General features: G+C 50.1%; 1 protein-coding gene across 7 annotated transcripts in view; it reads right to left on the bottom strand.

Moving 5' to 3' along the window:
* PXYLP1 (2-phosphoxylose phosphatase 1) overlaps positions 1-20,153 on the bottom strand; it is a 69,396-nt gene that overhangs the window by 18,871 nt on the left and 30,372 nt on the right. For 5 of the 7 annotated variants that reach the window (XM_081235597.1, XM_081235595.1, XM_081235598.1 and 2 more), the window contains one exon: positions 13,664-13,795. In XM_081235597.1, coding sequence (XP_081091723.1) covers positions 13,664-13,742 — 79 coding nt within the window. In that variant the 5' untranslated portion in view covers positions 13,743-13,795. Of the gene's footprint in view, positions 1-13,663; positions 13,796-16,560; positions 16,733-20,153 lie in introns of all 7 variants that reach the window. The other 2 variants (XM_081235596.1, XM_081235601.1) reach the window with 1 other exon arrangement.

Here is a 20,153-nt window from a genome sequence, read left to right on the forward strand (position 1 = left end):
CTGCAGCGCTGTTTACAACAACAAAAAAGGGAAATGACCTAAATATCTTTCATCAGCAGAACAGAATGTTACATCCACAGTGGAATATTCTGCCACAGTTAAAAAGAATGAAAAAGAATCAAAGATAAATGAAGTAAATAAACCAAGTCACTGGATATTTATATAAGCCTTTTTGTGGAAAGAAAAAATTAACCATAAACGTATGAATATACAGGCACTCTTAGTATGTAAATGAACAGAAAAATGTCTACAAGGACATCCATCACAATGCCTTTGGGAAATGGGTAGAATGGGGTGTGAAGAACTATTTTCACTTGTTTTTCTCTAACTGTCTATATTGTTTTACAAATCCACGCACGTACATATGTAGATATGGATTAACAATAAGCATATGTTACATATATTCTATAGGTAGAAATAATGTCTAGATATGCTTTTTTTCAATAAGCATATTTTCGTTCATTACTTATGATAAAACAACAACCACAGAGCTCGAGTTGGCCCTTCACCAACTCAAATTAGCCCTTTGATTGGTCCTAGAGCCACTTTCTTCCTAACAGCTAGAAAGCCCCAGAACTGCTAATACATAGCTCCGGTGTCCAGAGGTCACTTACCATGGGAGGATTTGTGCCAGATCAAGAGAATGATGAAAAGTATATGTCCTAAGGCAGTATGTCAACGACCCAGCCCTTCCAGCTGTGCGGCACCCCTCAATCCTTTACTCTGCTCTGTTATAAAGTGGTACCAGGTTCTGGCCCCTTGGCCATGCCTGTGGGCACACTCCCTTTGAGTCTGGGCCAGGGAAAAGCGAAGCTAAGGAGACATGATAATATGAGTGACACAGGGACAGAGGGGCATGGGTCCCTGCACATCCCAGAGTCCCCACAGTTTGCTGGCTTCTCTGAGAGCACACGGGGTTAGGCTTGTTGGGGCTGCCGCCTGGGAGCTGCTATAAGCTGAATGTTTATGTCCCCCCAGATTCACATGTTGAACCCTAACTGCCAAGGTGATGGTTTTTGGGGGTGAGGCCTTTGGGAGGTGATTAGGTCATGAGGGTGGAGCCCTCACGAATGGGATTAGTGCCCTTATAAAAGAGACCCCAGAGATCTCCCCCACCCCCATTTCTGCCATGTGAGGTTATAGCAGAAAGATGCCTTCTAGGAAGTGGGCTCTCACTAGACACCAAATCTGCCAGTGCTTTGATCTTAGACTTCCCAGTCTCGAGAACTGTGAGAAATAAACTTCTGTTGTTTATAAGCCAGCCAGTTTACGGTATTTTTATTTAGCAGCCCAACAGAGTAAGATAGGAACCACCCACAACTCAAGGAAGCAATGGTTTGAAAGCCACAGGTAAAGAAACCTTCCATCCAGAAAGTTTTTATCTGCTGCTTCCTCTGGCATCTGGGCTTGTCAACCTCGCCCACTAGCTGTTGAGATTACCTTCCACTTGTTTCACACCTTCCTGAGTCACCAGGACACAGCATCAGTCCATGTGGGGTCCACTGAAGGGTCCTCCAGATACCAGACAATCAGGGGAAGTTCTGACGCATAGAGGCCACGGGGTGAGACGCCTCCCTGCGTCCCCTCCCCTACCTTGGTTCTCATTGTCCTGAACTGCTCAGAGCTGCCCCCATTCCCACAGGGTGCTTTTCAGGATGTTTCCCTCCTCTTGCTTATGCCTCTAACCTCACCCCAACCTCTGTTTCCCAGATCTGGCCAACTCCATAACTCATCCCAGGGGTCACCTCCTCCAGGAAGCCCACCCCGAATCCCCAAGTAGTTTGGACATCCCCCTTCTATGAGCCCACCTGGTTCTTGCTGCCCTCCTAGCTCACACTACAGTACATGTAAGCAGAGGTGTCCACAGTTTATCAACTCACCAATCCAAATGTCCAGAGGGCCAGAACTATGTCTCTTTCAAGTTTATATTCCCCCAGCAACCAGCACAGGGAAGGCCCTCCATAAATACTTGTTGAATTAAAGGTCTGCCCTGAGCCAGGTACTGTGCTCCATGCTTCTGGTGAAACACCTTCTTGAATCCTCATGTGGGAACACTAAGGCAAAGCAGTCACCTGACCAGCCCGGGGGGTGGGGATCGTCCAAGCAGGTTTCCTCGAGAAGACACCCCAGCTGGGACTGAAAGGCAGAAATGAAGCTGGCAACACGGGGAAGAAGAGAGGAGCACGCGGGAGGACAAGCACAGCAGACAAGAGGCAGCAGAGGCTGGATCTAGATCCCTCTGAAGCCCGGGCCAGTCGGTCCCACCAGGGCTGACGCGCAGGGATCCGGGGAAAGGTCGGCTGCAAAGGAGCAGACCCGGGCTGGAGGCACCTCTGCCCCGGCTGCTGCCTGACTTGCCCATTAGGAGTCCTGGGCTTGCCCTGTTCATCTCAAAGCGGGCTGCGGGGCAGACTCGGGGGCTGGGGAGCAGATTCCACACCTGGGGCCTGGCGCTGCAGGATGCTGCTTCTCCTGGCAGGCCTCCCCAGCTCCTCCGATGCCCTCAGGACAATGAGGAACTCTGCTGATCCCACCCCGATGACAGGAGCTCGGAAGAAAAGAGGACTGTGGGAGCGTCAGAAGGAACAGCGGGCAAAGAGACGGAAGGACAACAAGTTCCATCATGTAGGTGTACAACCCCCATGAACCTAGATGAGTGCCCTGGGACCACAGCATCACTGTGGCCAACATGAACTACGGAGTAGGAGACACCTTTAATTGATAATGAACTCAGCACCAATGGGCATGCAATTCCTTTGTGGTGTGATTTCCCAGCAGAAGAGGGCACTTCATAAGCCACCCCACGGATACGAGTCTCTCCCATTTATGTCTGCTTTACCTGCTCACCTCACCTACAGTCATTTTCATCCTGTCCTCACATCCATAAGCCTACTTGTATAAAAAGATGCCAACGAGGGGTCTTCCTGGTGGCGCAGTGGTTGAGAGTCCGCCTGCCGAAGCAGGGGACGCGGGTTCGTGCCCCGGTCCGGGGGGATCCCACATGCCGCGGGGCGGCTGGGCCCGTGAGCCATGGCCGCTGGGCCTGCGCATCTGGAGCCTGTGCTCCGCAACAGGAGAGGCCACAACAGTGAGAGGCCCGCATACCGCAAAATAAATAAATAAATAAATAAATAAATAAATATAAGATTCCAACGAGGTCTCAATGTCAAATAATGGCAGGGAACATGACCTCTAAAGCAGTTCCCTGGGCCCCCTCACTCGTAAAAGCAACTAGCAAACTTCTTAGAACCATAGAGTAAAACAATCAGGTGCTGTTTCACGTAGGCCCTCTCCGTCTCACCCGCACCCTCCCCAATGTACAGAGGATGGATCCATGTGCCTCATTAGCAGACATCCCTGTAGCTGTGACTAGAATTCGAGCCAACTGGCCCACACTGCTTTTTCCAGCCTTGGACCTCATCCTAGGAAGAGCAACCATCAGCCAGGCAATGGACCTCAGGCAGAGGCAGGTCAAGGGACTGGCCTGGGGTTCCACAGCCTGTAAGCCAGGCCTGTTGACCTGCCAGGCCGGGTATTTATGCATCTCCCATCCAGCCATCCAACATTTATGGAGCACCTGCTGGGAATTCTTCAGAGAATAAAGACTAAGGTCTCTGCCCCTCTGCTGGAGCTTACAATCCAGTTGGGGAGGGTGTTAAGATATTAAATAAGAAGACGGGAGCAGAAGGGCGTATGGTCCTTAGAGGGAAATGCCCTGTCATGGTGCCCCTGCACACCCTGGTCATTGGTTTGGGGGTACAGGTGCAAGAACACAGGAACGACTCGGATATAAAGGAGATACTGGGAAGTACCACCAGAGTGCTCGAGAAGAGCCTCAGGTGCAATACGGCCTATCAGCAAGTCTCTGCTCAGCAGCCAATGCTATGAACACGTCTGAAGAGAGATGTTTCATCCAATGATGATCTGCTTCTTTCAATTTTTATTTATTCTATTGATGGCCCCACGGAAGAGAGGAAAGGAGAGAAACAAAGAGTCCAGGGTCAGGGTCAGATCAGGACTTAGCACAGGCCGCTAGGCAGAGGGCTCCTTCCTGTCTGGTCTCCGGCCTCAGGCCCCCTTAGTTACTTCCAGATGCCCAGTGATGCACACAGCCAGCGGGTCACGTTACAGCCAAATGTGTGCAGCCAGCGCATTCCCTGGGAGTCACTCTGACTTGCACGAAGACAGGCCAGTGCCTCTCCTCCAGGGCACTAAGCCGGTGCCCACGGCCTCCAGCTCTTCACTCCATAGGGGGGCTCTGGCCCAGGGCAGAGGACAAGAATCCACCTGCTTCCTGGCCTTCTCCCAGCAGCTCTAGCCTGAAGAACCCGCTGTATACAGGCCTTTACAGGAAGGAGATTTTGATGGAGCGCCGTGGGCCCACGCCTGGGTCAGAGCACCGCCCCTCCTTCCCTTCTGTGGGTGCCTCCTCTCCCATGCCAATCCTGTGCTGTGGTGGGCGCGGTCATGCTCCTCCTCCAGGACCCTCCCCTTGCTATCCTGACGGCCCCAGGGATGGGACCTGGCAACTAGCCCACTGTGCCAAAAAAGGCCCTTTCCAGGAGAGAGAACTTCCCCATGTGGAAGAGTCAGTTTTATGGGGAGTCAGGTGACCTCGGAACCCGTACCTCCTGCCATCCCTGCCTTAGCTGTTTAGTTATCCTGCTGTTGTTTAGTTGTCAGCTCTTCCTCTGATTACACAGACACCCTGGCAGGTTGCAGACAGGTGTCAGGGATCCACAGGTGTCCCAGGGCAGGTGGGCAAGTGTTGGCTGACCTCTGTCTCCATGGCTGTGCGCTCAGCTACCCCGGAGGTCTCACCACTGACTGCGCCGGCAAAGAACCTGGTGGGGCCGACGTGTGGCCCCAGCACCTGCTTTTCAGCTTCCTAGCTCCACAGCCTGCCTCACGCCTGTTGGGACCTCAGCCCCGGCTGGTCACCTCCTTAGGGGACTAGAGTCACCTCTTCCTTGTACCACTCAAGTCTGTCCTCAGTCAGCCCTGGGGCCACGACTCCCTTAAATAATTCTGCTTCTTCAAGATGGTGACTTCTCATAAGTTAAACACCCCTAGTCCTGTCACCTGATGTCTCCGATTTCTTCCTCCCGATAGTCCAAAAGGCTCTTGAATTCTCTCCTTCACTGGCCTGCCAAAGAAGAATGATTTGCTCTGACAGGTAATTCCCACAATTCCCTTTGTGTTCCTCAATCCACTAAGGCGTCTTTAATGCCCTTTCTGTCTCCAGCCTGCACTGAATATAAAAATGTGTGTAAGTCTCAAATAAAAACCAGAACTACACCACCAGAGCCCACAACAGGCTGGGCCTCATGCGGCTGAGGACTCAGTTCCTGTCCTAGGCTGTCAGCAAGCTCTTATCTCCTCCCTGCCTGACCCCCTTCTGACAACTGAGATCCAAGTCCACAGGACGGCCAGAGTGCAGGGGCAGGAGACCCACTGCGACCTGAGCCTGAGCCCAGCTGCGGACTCTTGGAGGAGCCAGGAAACCTCACACTCCTATGGGACCACTGGTAACTGGCCTTGACCTAACCGGGTCCCTTGGGTTAGATGCTGCGAGCACCAAGGACTCCAAATCATGACAGAGACTAGAAATCAGAGAGACGTTCAAGACAGGTCCCCAAAAAGAGCTATGAAAAGAACCTCAGACATCCTTAACCATCTCAGGGCCTGGATCCCCTCTATCTTACCTTTGAGAATCTGATAAGAGCTACTGATCCTCACCCTTGACAAAAGACTGCATACACTTACTTTTAAATTTGATTTCTGGGGGTTCACAGCACCCCTGAAACCATGTGAGACAATGCAGATGTCCATGAACTCAGGCTAAGAACTCAGTGTACCTGGAAATAGGTTTCCTATTTCAAAACCCTCGAGAACAGATTTTTTTTCTTTTTACAAAATGAAAAGGGATCTTTACAATTCATATAAACACGTGTTCCTCCTAAAATAGCCATCGATACTAAGGTATAAAAAGAAGTGAGTCACACATATTCTTCCCACCCAGAGAACCCACAGTGAATGCTGCAGTGTGTGTGTGGCTGGATGTCCTGCCAGAGGTGAAACTGTGCTCCTGTCCCTGCTCCGGTGGGAACGGTGACAGGGTCACTATGGCCCAAGGACATTGTTCCCCCTTCCCCAAGAGCAAAAAGTTTTCTGTCTCAAAGGTCTGCACCCCACTGAGGCCACCAAACCAACTGCTCAGAAAGGTGGGTCAAGGCTGGTCATTTGCTTCTATGAAAAGGGTCAAAAGGAAGAGCAGTCAGGTGGGTGGGAGAGCCTTGGGGAGGCCACCTCAGTGAGAGACCACGCACTGCAGGGGGCAAGGGGGCCTCAGGTATCTGGACGCTGTGAAGACTGGCCATCTCACTCTCTGCTAGATACCTGAGACTGGGGAGAAGCAGAGTGGGGTTCCAGGTTCCCCAGGAGGCAAAACCCCTGGCCAGTGGGGTCCAGGCCCTCAGATGATACAGAAAAAAGAGGGAGGGAGACAGGGAGGGCAAGAGGTGCCCAAAACAGTTAATTCAGAGAGGGCCCTGCCTTGTGGCGAACTCCCTGTCCCTCCCACTCCGGGTGGCCTGGCTCTGCTGGGCCCCAGTGAGGCGTCGTGTGCCAGGGCCACACTGGCAGGAAGGATGGTGAGACTGTTCCAGAGCTCTCTCTGTGTGCGCACTCCTGACTTCACCTTCTTATCTGGGGTTCAGATTCTGTCCCCCAAGACCTCATGGCTGATCAGTCTCAAAAACCTCCCCCTCCAACCCCTTCCCCCCGGTGGGACGCTACCAAGATCCCAGGGCTCTGCCTGTGATGGCCACTTACCTCACTTCAAGTTCCTTTCTGTTTAATGTCATCAGCTTGGAGCCCTGTTGCCAAGACAACAGGAGTGGGGCCCAAGCTGATCAGTGCAAACTCTACCTGGGCAGACTCCCACTGCACCCCTGGCCCAGCTCTACTCAGGGGGTACTCCGACGTCAACACCCTGCAGCTTCCTTTCCTACTTTGTCTCTCTCCTCATACAGTCTTGGCAATTGGCACATGTCCTCCTGAATTCACCGACTCATTTTACTAACACTTCCTAGCCTGGATAGTTTCCTCTCCTCTAAAATGGGAGACTCCCCTTCTTATCAATATTGCTGAAAACACACACACACACACACACACACACACACACACACACACACACACACACACACACACACACACACACACACACACACACACACACACACACACACACACACACACACACACACACACACACACACACACACACACACACACACACACACACACACACACACACACACACACACACACACACACACGTCCTTTTAGTAGATATATTATGGACAACCTTCCAAGTCAATATCGACAGGTCTATGTAAATGCGGTGTTGGACACTTTGGCTGCCTACCCCCTTTTCCTATTATAAGCGGTGATGCAATGAACACCTTTGAGCATACATCTGTGTCCTCTGTCTATCCTTAGGAGAAATTCTCTGAGATCAGAAACAAGGAAGGAGGGAGGGAGAGAGGGAGGGTGAGGGAGAGAGGGGAAAGCGGGGTGGGGGGAGAAAGAAAAAGAGAGAGAGAGACAGACACAGAAACAATGTCCCCACCCTGGAAGAAAACTAGAAAGAACCCGTGGACAGAACTGTGTCCCATTTTTAGTTCGTGGAAGGGCCTGCGCGGTACATGATACCCTCACCTCCTCCGATAATAACTATGACATGAGCTTCAGACGTTATGATAAAAGCTGATTTGTCAGACTTAATTTTGTCATTTACCTACAGAATTTTTCCTAGCCAAAGATATTTAACTCTATGTGGTAGCTGGGCATGAAACAGTCAAAGAAAAAGCAATGTTGAAACTCTCAGAAATCAAAGAAAATAAATCTCCAAGAAAAGGATCAAGATTAATTAAAAAATACTAAATAAAGAATTTATTTAGAACCTATGAACCCTTAGGTTAAAATGTAAGCCCTCATTTTAAATTTCTCATTTTTGGACTTCGACTCACCAAAATAAAAACCCAGCAGGAACCTTATTGTGTTTTTTTAACTACACAGTACATTAGAGCCTTGGCATCCTAAGGGTTGCATCCCCAAACCTTTGCCACCAAAACATATTAAGATCTTCATGAATCCCCAAATTTACACACCTCACCCGGACACATGCTTTCCTCCATAAAATGTACACAGGACAGAGAAGAGAGAATGACAAAGCTCCGCAGCTTTGCAGGGCGGGACGCAGGACCAGCCCAAGGTGCCCACTCACAGCTATGATTATGTGCATTTGTGTCTCAGCAAAATCCCCGCCACCATACGCCACGGACCTTCGGGGGGGTGGCCCACGAAGAGCTGGAGCTGCAAATGCCGACAGCCGACCTCGAAGAGCAGCAAAGCAGGCGGAGGCACTGCCCCGCTCCCACCCAGCTGCCTGGGCTTGTCCTGCTTCTCCGCTTGCTCAGAATGCTCTCCCCGGGCCTCCTCCTCCACAGCCAACAGCTCCACGTGGTCGACCTCCCAGAATGTGCACTGGGTACTTCCTTCGGCCTTCAGCACACTTAAGCCAGGTGGAGGGGCCGTCTGTGTGAGCGGCTGCGTGGATGCGTGGATGAAGGCAGCACCCACTGAACCACCTGAGCCCTACACGGCGCGGCAGGGCCTTCCCTTCTCTTTCTTCACCCCGGTCCTGCTGCACCGGCCGATCGTTTAGCTGAAAGTTCACAGAACCACCTGATGCTCTCAGCTTTGCTCCTTCCTTCCGGGGCCAACACCTTCATCGGAGCCCCTCCCAGCCTTTAACTGGAGGAGGAAAGTGGTCCCGAGTTGTCTCTCAGTATCAGCCTCCCACCAGCCTCTGAATGGGTAACACCCAAATATTGTGTATAGTAGAACCCCCAGGGAGTTCTACTCCCACAATCCTGATTCTATGGGGAGGGGCACAAATGTGCTCATTTTTTGGTTTTGGAACATGCATTTTAACAGACGCCTGGGGCTACTCTGATCAGGGTGCTCAGGAGACCACTCTTTGGCAAACACTGTACCAGACTGTGGTCTTTCCCAGACAAATCTGATGATATGCTGCTGTCTTCCCTGCTTCAGTGGCTCCCCACAATTTCAGGATGTAACATGGTGATGGAGGTGGCCTGGGCCTTTGTCCACCTTCACAGCTACACACTGGTGACTAACCTGGTCCTGCTCTCTCCTGCCCTGCCTTTGCACACCCACCTCCATCTGCCAGGAATGCCCATCCCAGCTTCCTCTTTGGGCAACTCCAACTCATCCCTCAAGGCTGAAGCTCGGATGTGACCTCCTCTGGGAATGAGTCTTCCCTGACCTCCTACGCTGGACTGGCGTCTTGTCCTTCCTCCGCCCATGTCACCCTGTCACGAGTCATCTCTCATTCACTTTATTTAACAAACATGCATAGGGTGATTATTATGTGCCAGGAACTGTTCTAGGTGTGTTATAAATATCCTTTACCAACCCAATGAAATAGGAACTCTCATTATCCCCATTTTACAGATGAGGAAACCGAGGCACGGAGAGGATAGGTAATGTGCCTGACCTCACATAGCTGGTAAGTGGCAGGACGGGGACTCGACCCAGGCAGTCTGGCTCTGGAGTCCACATTCTTTCCCACTTCCTCGTGGGGCTGCCTCTCTCCTGTCCTAGCATATTGTACACTGTGTTCCAAGTATCTGCTCGGGATTCTCCTCCACCAGACAGAGAGCTCCTGTGGCTCCTAGGAGATGAAACGCCCAGCCCTGGCCCAGCACACAGTGGAATGTTTGCTGAAGGACAAAGCTATGCAAACTCATGGCACTGGATCAACAAGGAAAGATAAAATTCCCAAAACCTCAGAGTCTGAAGAGGTTTTAAATGGGATCCGGTCCAGTGACCTGTCTACTCTCCTATTCTTCGCAGAGCGATACTCCAGGATGTGCACACAGCCCGCTCCACCTCCACCTGACGATGACATTGAGGAAGCTTCACTTGATGCTTAACTAAAACGTGTCTCCCTGGCCACCAGGCCACACAGAGCTGATCTCACTCCTCTTGCAGATACTGGATAGAGACAGGGCTCTTCAGATACGGAAGACAGCCTTCACTCTGGCTTTCACTTTGGCAGGTTAACCCTCCCCTCTTCTACCTGGGGATCTGCATTTCCAGTCCACCTTGGACATCTCCCTTAGAAACCTGCTCTGGTCAACCAGGGCCCTGCCCAAGATACAGGTGCCCAGTGTAGACTGACTCCTATCAGGGCCAATGAACTCTGATCAAAAAGAAAGAAATGCATCATATACTGTTTCAAAGGCTCTCTCCACAAGTGGCTGAAGCAGCCTTTGGAACACCCAGAGCCCTGGATTCTGGGGATGATACATCATGACAGGACTCTACTGTTTACATTGACTGTGCTTCCCCGAGCCAAGGGTTTTCCCACAAAATCTCCGTTCTCACGCCAATGTTTCAAAGTAGCAACAATGAACTCCATTGTACAGAAGAAGGAATAGAGGCTCCAGGAGGCCACACCTGCCGCGGGCACACAGCTGCTCAGTGGCAGAGCGGCATTCAAACCCAAGGCTGTGGTTCCAGGGTCTGCGAGCTGAGCTCCTGCCACGCCGCCATTTTGGGAATGGTGGTTGAAACGTGGTGAACTGAGCACAGGATAAGCATGAAGGAAAGGATGGGTCGAAGCAGGAAAATGGACGATTACCAACGAGCAGAAAAAGCAGCAAAATAACGAATCATCCACAGGTTTCCATAAGCCAGTGGTCTTTCCCTGTCGCACGGAAGGAGTCCCTCAATTTGAGAAGTTACTTTTCCACTTGTACACATTTTAACTAGAATAACTAATGATATATATACCTTACTTGTTCCCTTCTTCCATTTGAATATTGGGAATTTCAGAATCCTTCTATTTCCAAAGTCAAAAACATCAAGGACTTGAAAACACAAAATGAATGATTTTCATTAATGTCTACTAGCATACAGGGAGTCACTACTACCATTTAAAATAAACGTAGTTTGAGAAACTAAGAACTGTATTTTAATCTTTTTTGTATCCTTTCCCTACCACCTCTACCCCGACAGTGTAGAAAAATATCCAACACACATAAGCACTTAATAAATAAATGTGGGTTCACATACATACTTTCTGTACTGAGAGGAAGAAATGCTTTTTTAAACAACCTGATTTCTTTCATTGTAACCTGGGTCATAACTTTCTCATATTCAAAACATCAGAAAAAGAAAACTACCAACAAGACCAAATAAAATATACAATCATTTCAGAAAACAAATAAAACAATATTGTTCATTTAAAACATGAGAAAACCAAGTTCTATTTGATTGCCTCTAATAGATCACCTAAAACAATTCTATGTGCTAATCCAGTATTCAAAAATAAGTCAAAAGAAACGGCAAAGAAACAAGTCCATACATTTTAGGGTAAGGATGAAAATATAAGGGTTACTTCAGCAGACACCTTTGTATTACGAATTAGTCCAGTTTCTTACACCATAATAATTAGCAACCAGTAAAGCAACTAAAAAATAAAGCAATGTAACTCAATTTTCACACGGAAATAGTTAAATTCCAAAGTTACAGTTTACCTAGAAGCACAAGAGCAGAAAGAACGTTCATATCCTAATGTCTTCCCGAACTCCAGAGTATTCAAGAATAAAGACCTCAGACCCGGGCAGGCCAATTTACCCTGCAAAATTTTCCCGAAAAACAGTACGGCTGAAAAGCGGCTCTCCTAAAACAGAAGGTACTTTCAGAGGAGTTATATAAGCGAAACACACAGGCCAATTGAGCGATGCGGAAACCACCTCATGCAAGAGAAACGCAGCAAACACAAGTAACCCACATTCACGTCTCAGAACCTGTCAGGGTCTCAGAATAACAATCAAGGTTGATTGATTGTAACATCCTACCTCTCCAGTGACAGGATGGAAAGTTTTTAATGAAAAGTTATAAACAATTAAATGAATGACAGTCCTAACACACTTTCTGGAAAAGATTCTTTTTTTTTTTTTTAAACAGTTTATTAACCATCTGGAGAATCTTTAAACTTTACACAAGTATCTTCTCTTGACCTCTTTCCCTATTCTGGAAGGACAAAGTGAGTCTTTTTCATTCTCTTTACTGTTAGAAGTGCCTGTCATATGCACTAGAGGTGTGCATGGAATATGTCACAGATTGGAGGTGAAGCGGAGAAACGTGCTCAAAGCCTCTTCCCTTCAAACCACTTACTCCGAATGCCAAGTCTTTCCCACGTCCCCCAGCACACTCAGAACATCCCGCCCTCGCAGCCACCTGCCTTCCTTCCATCAGGCAGACAGTGACAGTAACGCCACCTCCTCACAGAGATGTCCCAGGCAGTGACGGGGGCCAAGCCCTTGTCTCCCACCCAGTGGGGTGAGGTGGGAAGTGGAGGGCAGGTAGGTGGCAGCAAAAGCACAATTGCCGGCATTGCCCAGATATTTTCTCGGCTTCAAGTACACAGCACCAGAAGGACAGGCAATTAGGGTCAGCCTGCTTTCCAGAGCAGGTATAGACTCATGCATTCACGTAAACATTCCTGAGACACCTCCTGTGTGGTTGGCAGTGCTGGTTCCCGTGATAAAGAGGGAAACAGATGTGGGTCCTGCTCTCAAAGAGTCTTGTAGATGGAAAAGACACAAGAACTGAAAAGTATGATGCCGCATGGCTAGTGTTAAGAGGGGAGCAGGTTCGGGGAACCCCGGAAGTAGGGCCAAGAAGCCCAGACCCAGTTAGGGAGTCACGGAACGATCCTGAAAAAGAAAGGGCTGAGTGAACCATGTGGAGGAGAAGACGGAAGGGAGGTGAGGAGGACAGTCCAGGCAGAGGGGCCGGCAGGATCTGGGCACAGAGCACAACCTGGATGTGGAGAGAATGGCAAGCCACTCGACAAGCCTATGGCGTAAAGTTCAAGGTGAGAGAGGGGCCCCAGGAAGGCAAGGGGCCTCCCAGAGGCCCACCACTGAAGGGTTACAACCAGCAAGGTACCAGACCGGATCTGTTATTTGAGGACAACCACCCTCAGGGAGCAGTGGGGCACATAGACTTGGGGCCCAGCCTGAGCACAGGCTCCCAGTGAAGAGCAGAGTGCAGGCGGTGAGGCCCATGGACTGGCTTCCTCACCTGTGCTCGCCATGTGGGGTTTCCCATGCACGGTCCCTGCTGCCCAGGGGCTGCATTTGGTACTGGGACCTAATCCCCCTACCCTCCCTAATAACGGACACCCAACCCCCAAAGAACCAACTGGTGGGCCAGGCACCTCTGCTGTGTGACCTGGCATGAGGACACGAGCTGACCACTCACCGTCTTCGCCTTGGGAACCTGAACTAAAGATCCAGGAATAACCAGGCAGTTTAGGAATCCAGGGAGAAGCCAAAAACGAGTCACGAGGCTTAGTGATTGCTCTTGTTCCTCACAGGCACAGAATCACAGCCACCCACCGCTAGGGCCAACAATAAAAAAGACTGGGTTGTTTGAAACCTCACTGTTCACTGAAAGAACAAAGGCTTTGGGACTGATGTGCTTCCTCCCCACGGGGCCTTCTATTTCAGAGAGAAGCACTCCCCCGGCCAGGACCCGCCAGCCCAGCCACACTCACAGAACTGAAGGCTGAGGCTCACAAAGGCCAGCAGCGCAGCCAGGGCCAGCAGCAGCACGAAGCGATTGCGGAAAAGCATTATTATTTGTTTTATCTTCTCTTCATGGTTTCACCTCGGATCAGGAACACATCCTGTGAAGAGAGGAGAGGCAAGAAACATGTGTTCCAAGGTGGAAAACCAAGTTTTGTCAGCTGGAAATCATCTAATTAGCCCCATCCTCCAGCAGGGAAGCGTGAATCCCCTTCGGAGAACATTCCTGCGCTGTTGCTGATGTCTTCGCCCCCAAACTAGCCCAGCTGAGAAGGTGCCCTTCAAACTAACAAGTGGGAACGGTCTGTGAATGCTTCGTTTATCTGACCTCAAGAGAGAAGGAGATTTTACAGCATGGCCTTTCCAAAGAAAAACAGACAGGATGTTTATTGAGCACTTACAGTGTGCCAGACACATGAAGCCTTTACAAGAACCAGCAAATGCTCATCCCATTCTGACCCCCGACTTCTAAATCTTCACCCGTTTCTGATGAACATTTCGCTACGATGACCCTGCTTCTTTAACTTCGATCATTGCCCTGAATGTCAATCACTGCCTCATGCCCCACTTTAATGCCTTTAGGGACAGCTGGGCTGTGTCGAGGATCTGTTCCTACACCAAGTAGGAACATCTGCTAATTAGAGACCTCCCCTGATCCTGGACCACTGGGCCTATTTCAGCTGCACCCATGGGTCTTCCTGCAGCTCCACTCACCATTCTAATTTTCTCTGACCATGTTAGAACTGTGCAAAAGGACTTTAAAAAAATGCTGAATGAGGCTCTAAATGTCCCTCCTGTGAAAAAAGTGAATGGTTGCTATGGGTTTTACCCCATCAGTCTTAGATACCAAATTTATTTCCTGATTCTCACTGGGGTTTAAAATAGAACTTGAAAAACACAGCCTCTTCACAAAAGGTTCTTAACCACAGCAAGATTACAACAGTTATTTCAAACCTGATTTTAGTGGCAGAATCTTTTTCTCCTTCAAATACAATAGAAAAGCAATCAGATAAAAGCTCACCTGCTAATGCGGTGAGGGCTGCACAACTCTATGAATATATTAAAAGCTATTGAATTATACCCTTCAGGTGAGTTGTTTGGTATGTGAATTATACCTCAACAAAGCTGTTTAAAAAAAAAAAAAAAAGCACACGTGCAGGGAACACGCAGGAGCCAGAGCCCTGGGGTCTCTTGCTTCCCAGCTGCTCTCCCCCAACTCACCCACCTCCACACCCGGGGCCCTACAAGGGAGTTTGAGAAACCACTCCTTTAAAAGACCTGTCAGACTTTCTATCACAAGAGAACAGTGGCTAAAAGACTGACGGAAATACACTTGCACCTCACAGTTGAGCCTGTACGTCCAGCGTCCGGCAGCTCTGTTAACAAATGGATCCCAATTTATACCTTCAGATGAGCACTGCTTCTGTCGCTTTAGTCACCACTCCTATCCAGGGGCCAGTACTTCATGTCCCAAGGTGATCTATCCTCCTGGGGACACTCACCTCCCTGCCCTGGTGGGGACTCACCAGCCTCACAAGCTCTCTGGCATTTCTGGCTAAAACAACACACAACCCTGGTTGATCCCACCCAGGATTTAATATATTTAGGACCCCAAATAAATGTTTTGTTTCCCAAACTCAAACTCCCCACGGCCTCCCCCTGGGGGTGTTTGCAAGGACACCCACAGACCCTGAAAGCAGCTCACCAGAATCTACACTTGGTGAGAGGCCAAGGCCAGGACTTCTGCACTGAACCCCCAAGGTGGCTGAGGTCACAATGAGAGACAGGATGTGGGCCCATCTGACTGTGGCCCTGTAGCTGTTCCCCCTTGAGGCAACAAAGAGGGTGAAGCCTTCATGTGGACAAACCCCAATCCCAGATATAAAGCATCAAGCCTGGGTGGCTCTGGGCTGCCGATCCAGGCTGGCGAGTTCCTTGCCTGGGGTGTCTGGGAGGCGTCATAGTCTACTCTCTCATATCCTCGACCTTGGGGGTGTCCTCGGCAATGCTCATCTGATGATTCAACAGCAACCGTCCCCCTCCCCGCCCAAAGGAAAACAACCTAAGTCAAATCCAAGTCACAGTCTCTCTACCCCTCACCCTGGACAGGTTCTGCTGCCTGGCCAAGCTCCCCAGGGATGAGCATGGAAGGCACCGACATTCAGCTACAAACACTGGCCAGTATTTCCAAAATATACCCCACCCGGGTGGAATGTCAGCGTCCCCTCGGAGCAGCCTCCCCTGGGCGGCTTCCAACCCGTGCTCCACTCCTCCGGGAACCAGGAACTTCTAACTTCTCAAAACCATCCATTCCCTTAGGATTCCCGTGACATGCCCCGAGGACAGGCTTGGTAATTTCTAACATGCAAGCAGAAAATCGAGGCTCAAAGGCACAAGGTTATGAAGTGGTGATGACACGATATGAAATGAGATCTGTGCCTCTAAAGCTCTTTCTTGTGCCTTACGGCGTCATCCCCACATGTCCACATACTGATTCTAGTTGCAACCCGTGTATCTACGCAGAACAAGTTAACTCTCGGCACGTGCCAGCTGCTTGGCTACCTGAGGACGGCTGGCTGCTTCTGGCTCACCAGCCTGTGGATTTCAGAACCCTCTCACTAACCCAGTCGTTCCCGATTGGATTTATTCTACTTTACAATGACCCTCTTATAAGGGGATCCTTTTAATTCGGGGAAGGTGAGTGGGGTGTGTGGATGGAGATTAGATCACAGAATGTGGAGAAGGTTCGGAGCAATGTCTCCTTTTGGGTGTCCCTGTTCCCCCCAAAATAAACATCCTGGGGCTTTCCTTCATGCCCTCCTGTCCCTTCTGTTATGCTACCACCTTCTTTTGAGGCTAATTCCACCTTTGGAAGGGCTCCATTTCCTTTACACGAACATCTTCAAGTGTTCCTGCCCAGCAGATGGCCTTTGGGGCCTTTCAGAGTTCTGTTAGGAGGGTTCTGCTTTTCTTGCTCCCTGAAGATGCTTCTCTGTGGGACCACATCAGCAGCATGTGCAGAGAAAGGGCACACGGCACTATGGAGGCAGAGAGAGCTGGGTCAGAACCTCGAGCTCGGCGACCATGGGCCAAGTTACTTAATCTCTCTGAGACTCAGTTTCCTCATCTGTAAATTGGGACTAATTACCCGGGGATGTTGTGAAGCTAAGTACAATCTCCAGCGTATGGTAGACACTCAAAAGAAGATGGTTGTCAGGAACTTCCCTGGTGGTCCAGTGGTAGAGAATCCTCCTTGCAATGCAGGGGATGCAGGTTCGAGCACTGGTTGGGGAACTAAGATCTCACATACCGCAGGGCAACTAAGCCTGCGTGCCGCAACTACTGAATTCACACACCTCAACGAGAGAGCCCGCGTGCCACCAACTACAGAGCCCACGCGCTCTGGAGCCCGTGGCCATGACTAGAGAGAGGAAAACCCACACGCCACAGCTAGACAGAAACCTGAGCAGACCGTGCACCGTAACGAAAAGATCCCTCTTGCCTCAACAAAGATCCCGTGTGCCACAACTAAGACCCAACGCAGCCAAAAAACATAAGGAAAATAAATAAATAAAATAAATAAATATTAAAAGAAAATGGTGGGCTTCCCTGGTGGTGCAGTGGTTAAGAATCCGCCTGCCAATGCAGGAGACATGGGTTCGAGCCCTGGTCTGGGGAGATCCCACATGCCACGGAGCAACTAAGCCCATGTGCCACAACTACTGAGCCTGCGCTGTAGAGCCTGCGAGCCACAACTACTGAAGCCCACGCGCCTAGAGCCTGTGCTCTGCAAAAAGAGAAGCCACCGCAATGAGAAGCCTGTGCACCACAACGAAGAGTAGCCCCCACTCGCCACAACCAGAGAAAGCTCGTGCACAGCAACAAAGACCCAACGCAGCCAAAAATAAATAAATAAAATAAATAAATAAATAAATAAAAAGAAAACGGTAATAAAAATGGCTTCGTTACCTACTCATCTTCTATCAGTTCCCTCTGCTGCTTCCTCCCTCCTCCTGGGAAAGAGGAAGAGTTTCTTAACGTGTTTGCTGGTTCCTCCAGCTATGTGAGTGCTAAAATGGTCACCTGTTCTCATCCCCACCCGTCCCTCTGTCGCTCTGGCTCAGATGCCATCTTCAGCCTCTCACTGTGGGCCTGGGATGCAGCCTTGCTGCCCGGGGGAAACCACCCACCACTGATTTCTGAGCTTGGTGGTGGCTCTTGCTTTAGCACCTCGGGAACCAGACTTGCCTCCTGGTTGCCCTGCATTTCGGTGTGGGTGGTGAGAACTTTCTTCTGGTGCTGGGCTGGGTCTGACCTTTAAGCACGTCCTGCCTCCAGGCTCTCGGGAGATTTTCCACCACACTTACTGACAGATGAGGCCACTAGAACTGCCTCTTTACACGAGGGTGAGTCACAGCCTGGTTCAGAGTCATCTTCAGGTGGGCATCAGGTGGAAACAACGGCTTTTGCTAAGTTAAATCTCAGGCTTATAGACAGGGTTGATTTGTTGCGGTGGTGGCCCCCAGTCTGTTTATGCCTTTCTGTATCCACGGCCTTGTGTAGATGCCTCCCAAACCGACTCTAAGCTTGGACGAGGTATATGCTTTGGCCAATGGGACGATAGCAAATGAGCTGCAAACAGAGGCATGAAGAGTACTTATGCATTAGGGCTTGTCTTCCTTGGCTGCTTTTAGAACACCAAGACCACCGTGTGAAGACGCCCAGGTGAGCTGTTGGACGATGAGAGACCACAGGGGGCCAAGGCAAGCAGTCCCGGCTGCGGCTATCTTCAGACCACCAGCCTGCCAATCACCACACATGTGAGCAAGGCCATCCGAGACCATCCAGCCCAGGCTTACCACCCGTAGATGCAGATCGGGAGAGTCAGCCCAGATTAAAAGAACTGCACGGCCACGCCCCAGATCACAGCAAATATGTAAAGGTTGCTGTTGTAAGCCACTAAGCTTGGGGAGCTTGAGACCTGTAAAGCAAAAGCTAACTGATCCAATAAAGAGAAAACACCTTGGGTTTTTACCAGGAAATTCTAAGCCAGGGTCTAGATCCCTATATCCTCATCTTTTTTTTTGCAGGCACCACAAACAAAAGCTCCATCTCATCTACATTCTTCAACATGCTGAGGGCTTTTGGGGAAAGGAGCTATATTTAGTTCCAGATTTAAAATACCGAGGATATGCTGGGTTAACCAGATGGCTGGGATCATATGACTGCCGTACTGCTTTTAGTTTTGGGGCTACTGACGTCTCCACGTTATCTGTGGTTTTTCATTTGATGACACAGGCCTCCATCAAGGGACACGCACCATTTCCCCTTGATATGTTCTGGGTTTCTGTGCCCCTACCTTCTGACTCTCCCTTGGCAGACTGCAAATGGCAAATAATGGTCAGAATCTCATTACTGCCACTGTGCTAGGACCAGCCTGGTGGCACAAAGCCTAGGGGCCGGGGGGAGGGGGAAGGGGGCAGCACATTAACACCGAACCTGGGATAAACACATACATGCCTTCTCCTGGAGCTAATTTTCCTAGAATACTTGGAAAGGAAGGTCACACTCTGTTCTTTTTTTTTTAAAATGGCTAAAGAATAACGATATAATTACAAGGCTTTGAAGTTTGCATTTGCAGCTGGAGCTAGGACCCCAATATGAGAACCCGGTGCATGGCTCCGCCCTGGGGTGTTTCTTCACTTCTTCAGTGGAAGAGATCCGGGGAGCCCTGATAGAGTGGAAAACATGAGGCTTCAGAGGCCGGCATATCTGTGTCAATTCCCTGCTCTGCCGCTATTTTCTTCTGTGTCCTCCTGACAACTTCACTTTACTGAGTTTCAGGACCCCGATCTTTAAATTAGATTAGGGATAAGAGCGTAAAAGAGCAGGAGTAGGGCTTCCCTGGTGGGCAGTGGTTGAGAATCCATCTGCCAATGCAGGAGACACGGGTTTGAGCCCCGGTCTGGGAAGATCCCACATGCCACGGAACAACTAAGCCCATGCGCCACAACTACTGAGCCTGCGCTCTAGAGCCCACGAGCCACAACTACTGAGCCCGTGAGCCACAACTCCTGAAGCCCGTGCGCCTAGAGCCCGTGCTCTGCAACGAGAGAAGCCACCGCAATGAGAAGCCCATGCACCGCAACAAAGAGTAGCTCCCACCCACTGAAACTAGAGAAAGCCCGCGTGCAGCAATGAAGACCCAATGCAGCCAAAAATAAGCAAACAAACAAACAAATAAATTTATTAAAAAAATAAAATAAAGAGCAGGAGTAAATATCATAATACGCAGGGCACCTGGCGCAGAGTTGGAATGTGCTGTGTGTGACCCCCCAGCTCTGGAGGAGTCACACAGACCTCTGCCCACCAGCTAAGCACAAAGAGTCACCCTTTCCCGGGGCTGCTGTTCTGCCCCATGCTGTGGCTCCCATTCCAAACCCTGGCCACGGGCCACTG

The sequence above is a fragment of the Mesoplodon bidens genome, assembly GCF_964165515.1.
Source record: "Mesoplodon bidens genome assembly, chromosome: 5".
Lineage (NCBI taxonomy): Eukaryota > Metazoa > Chordata > Mammalia > Artiodactyla > Ziphiidae > Mesoplodon > Mesoplodon bidens.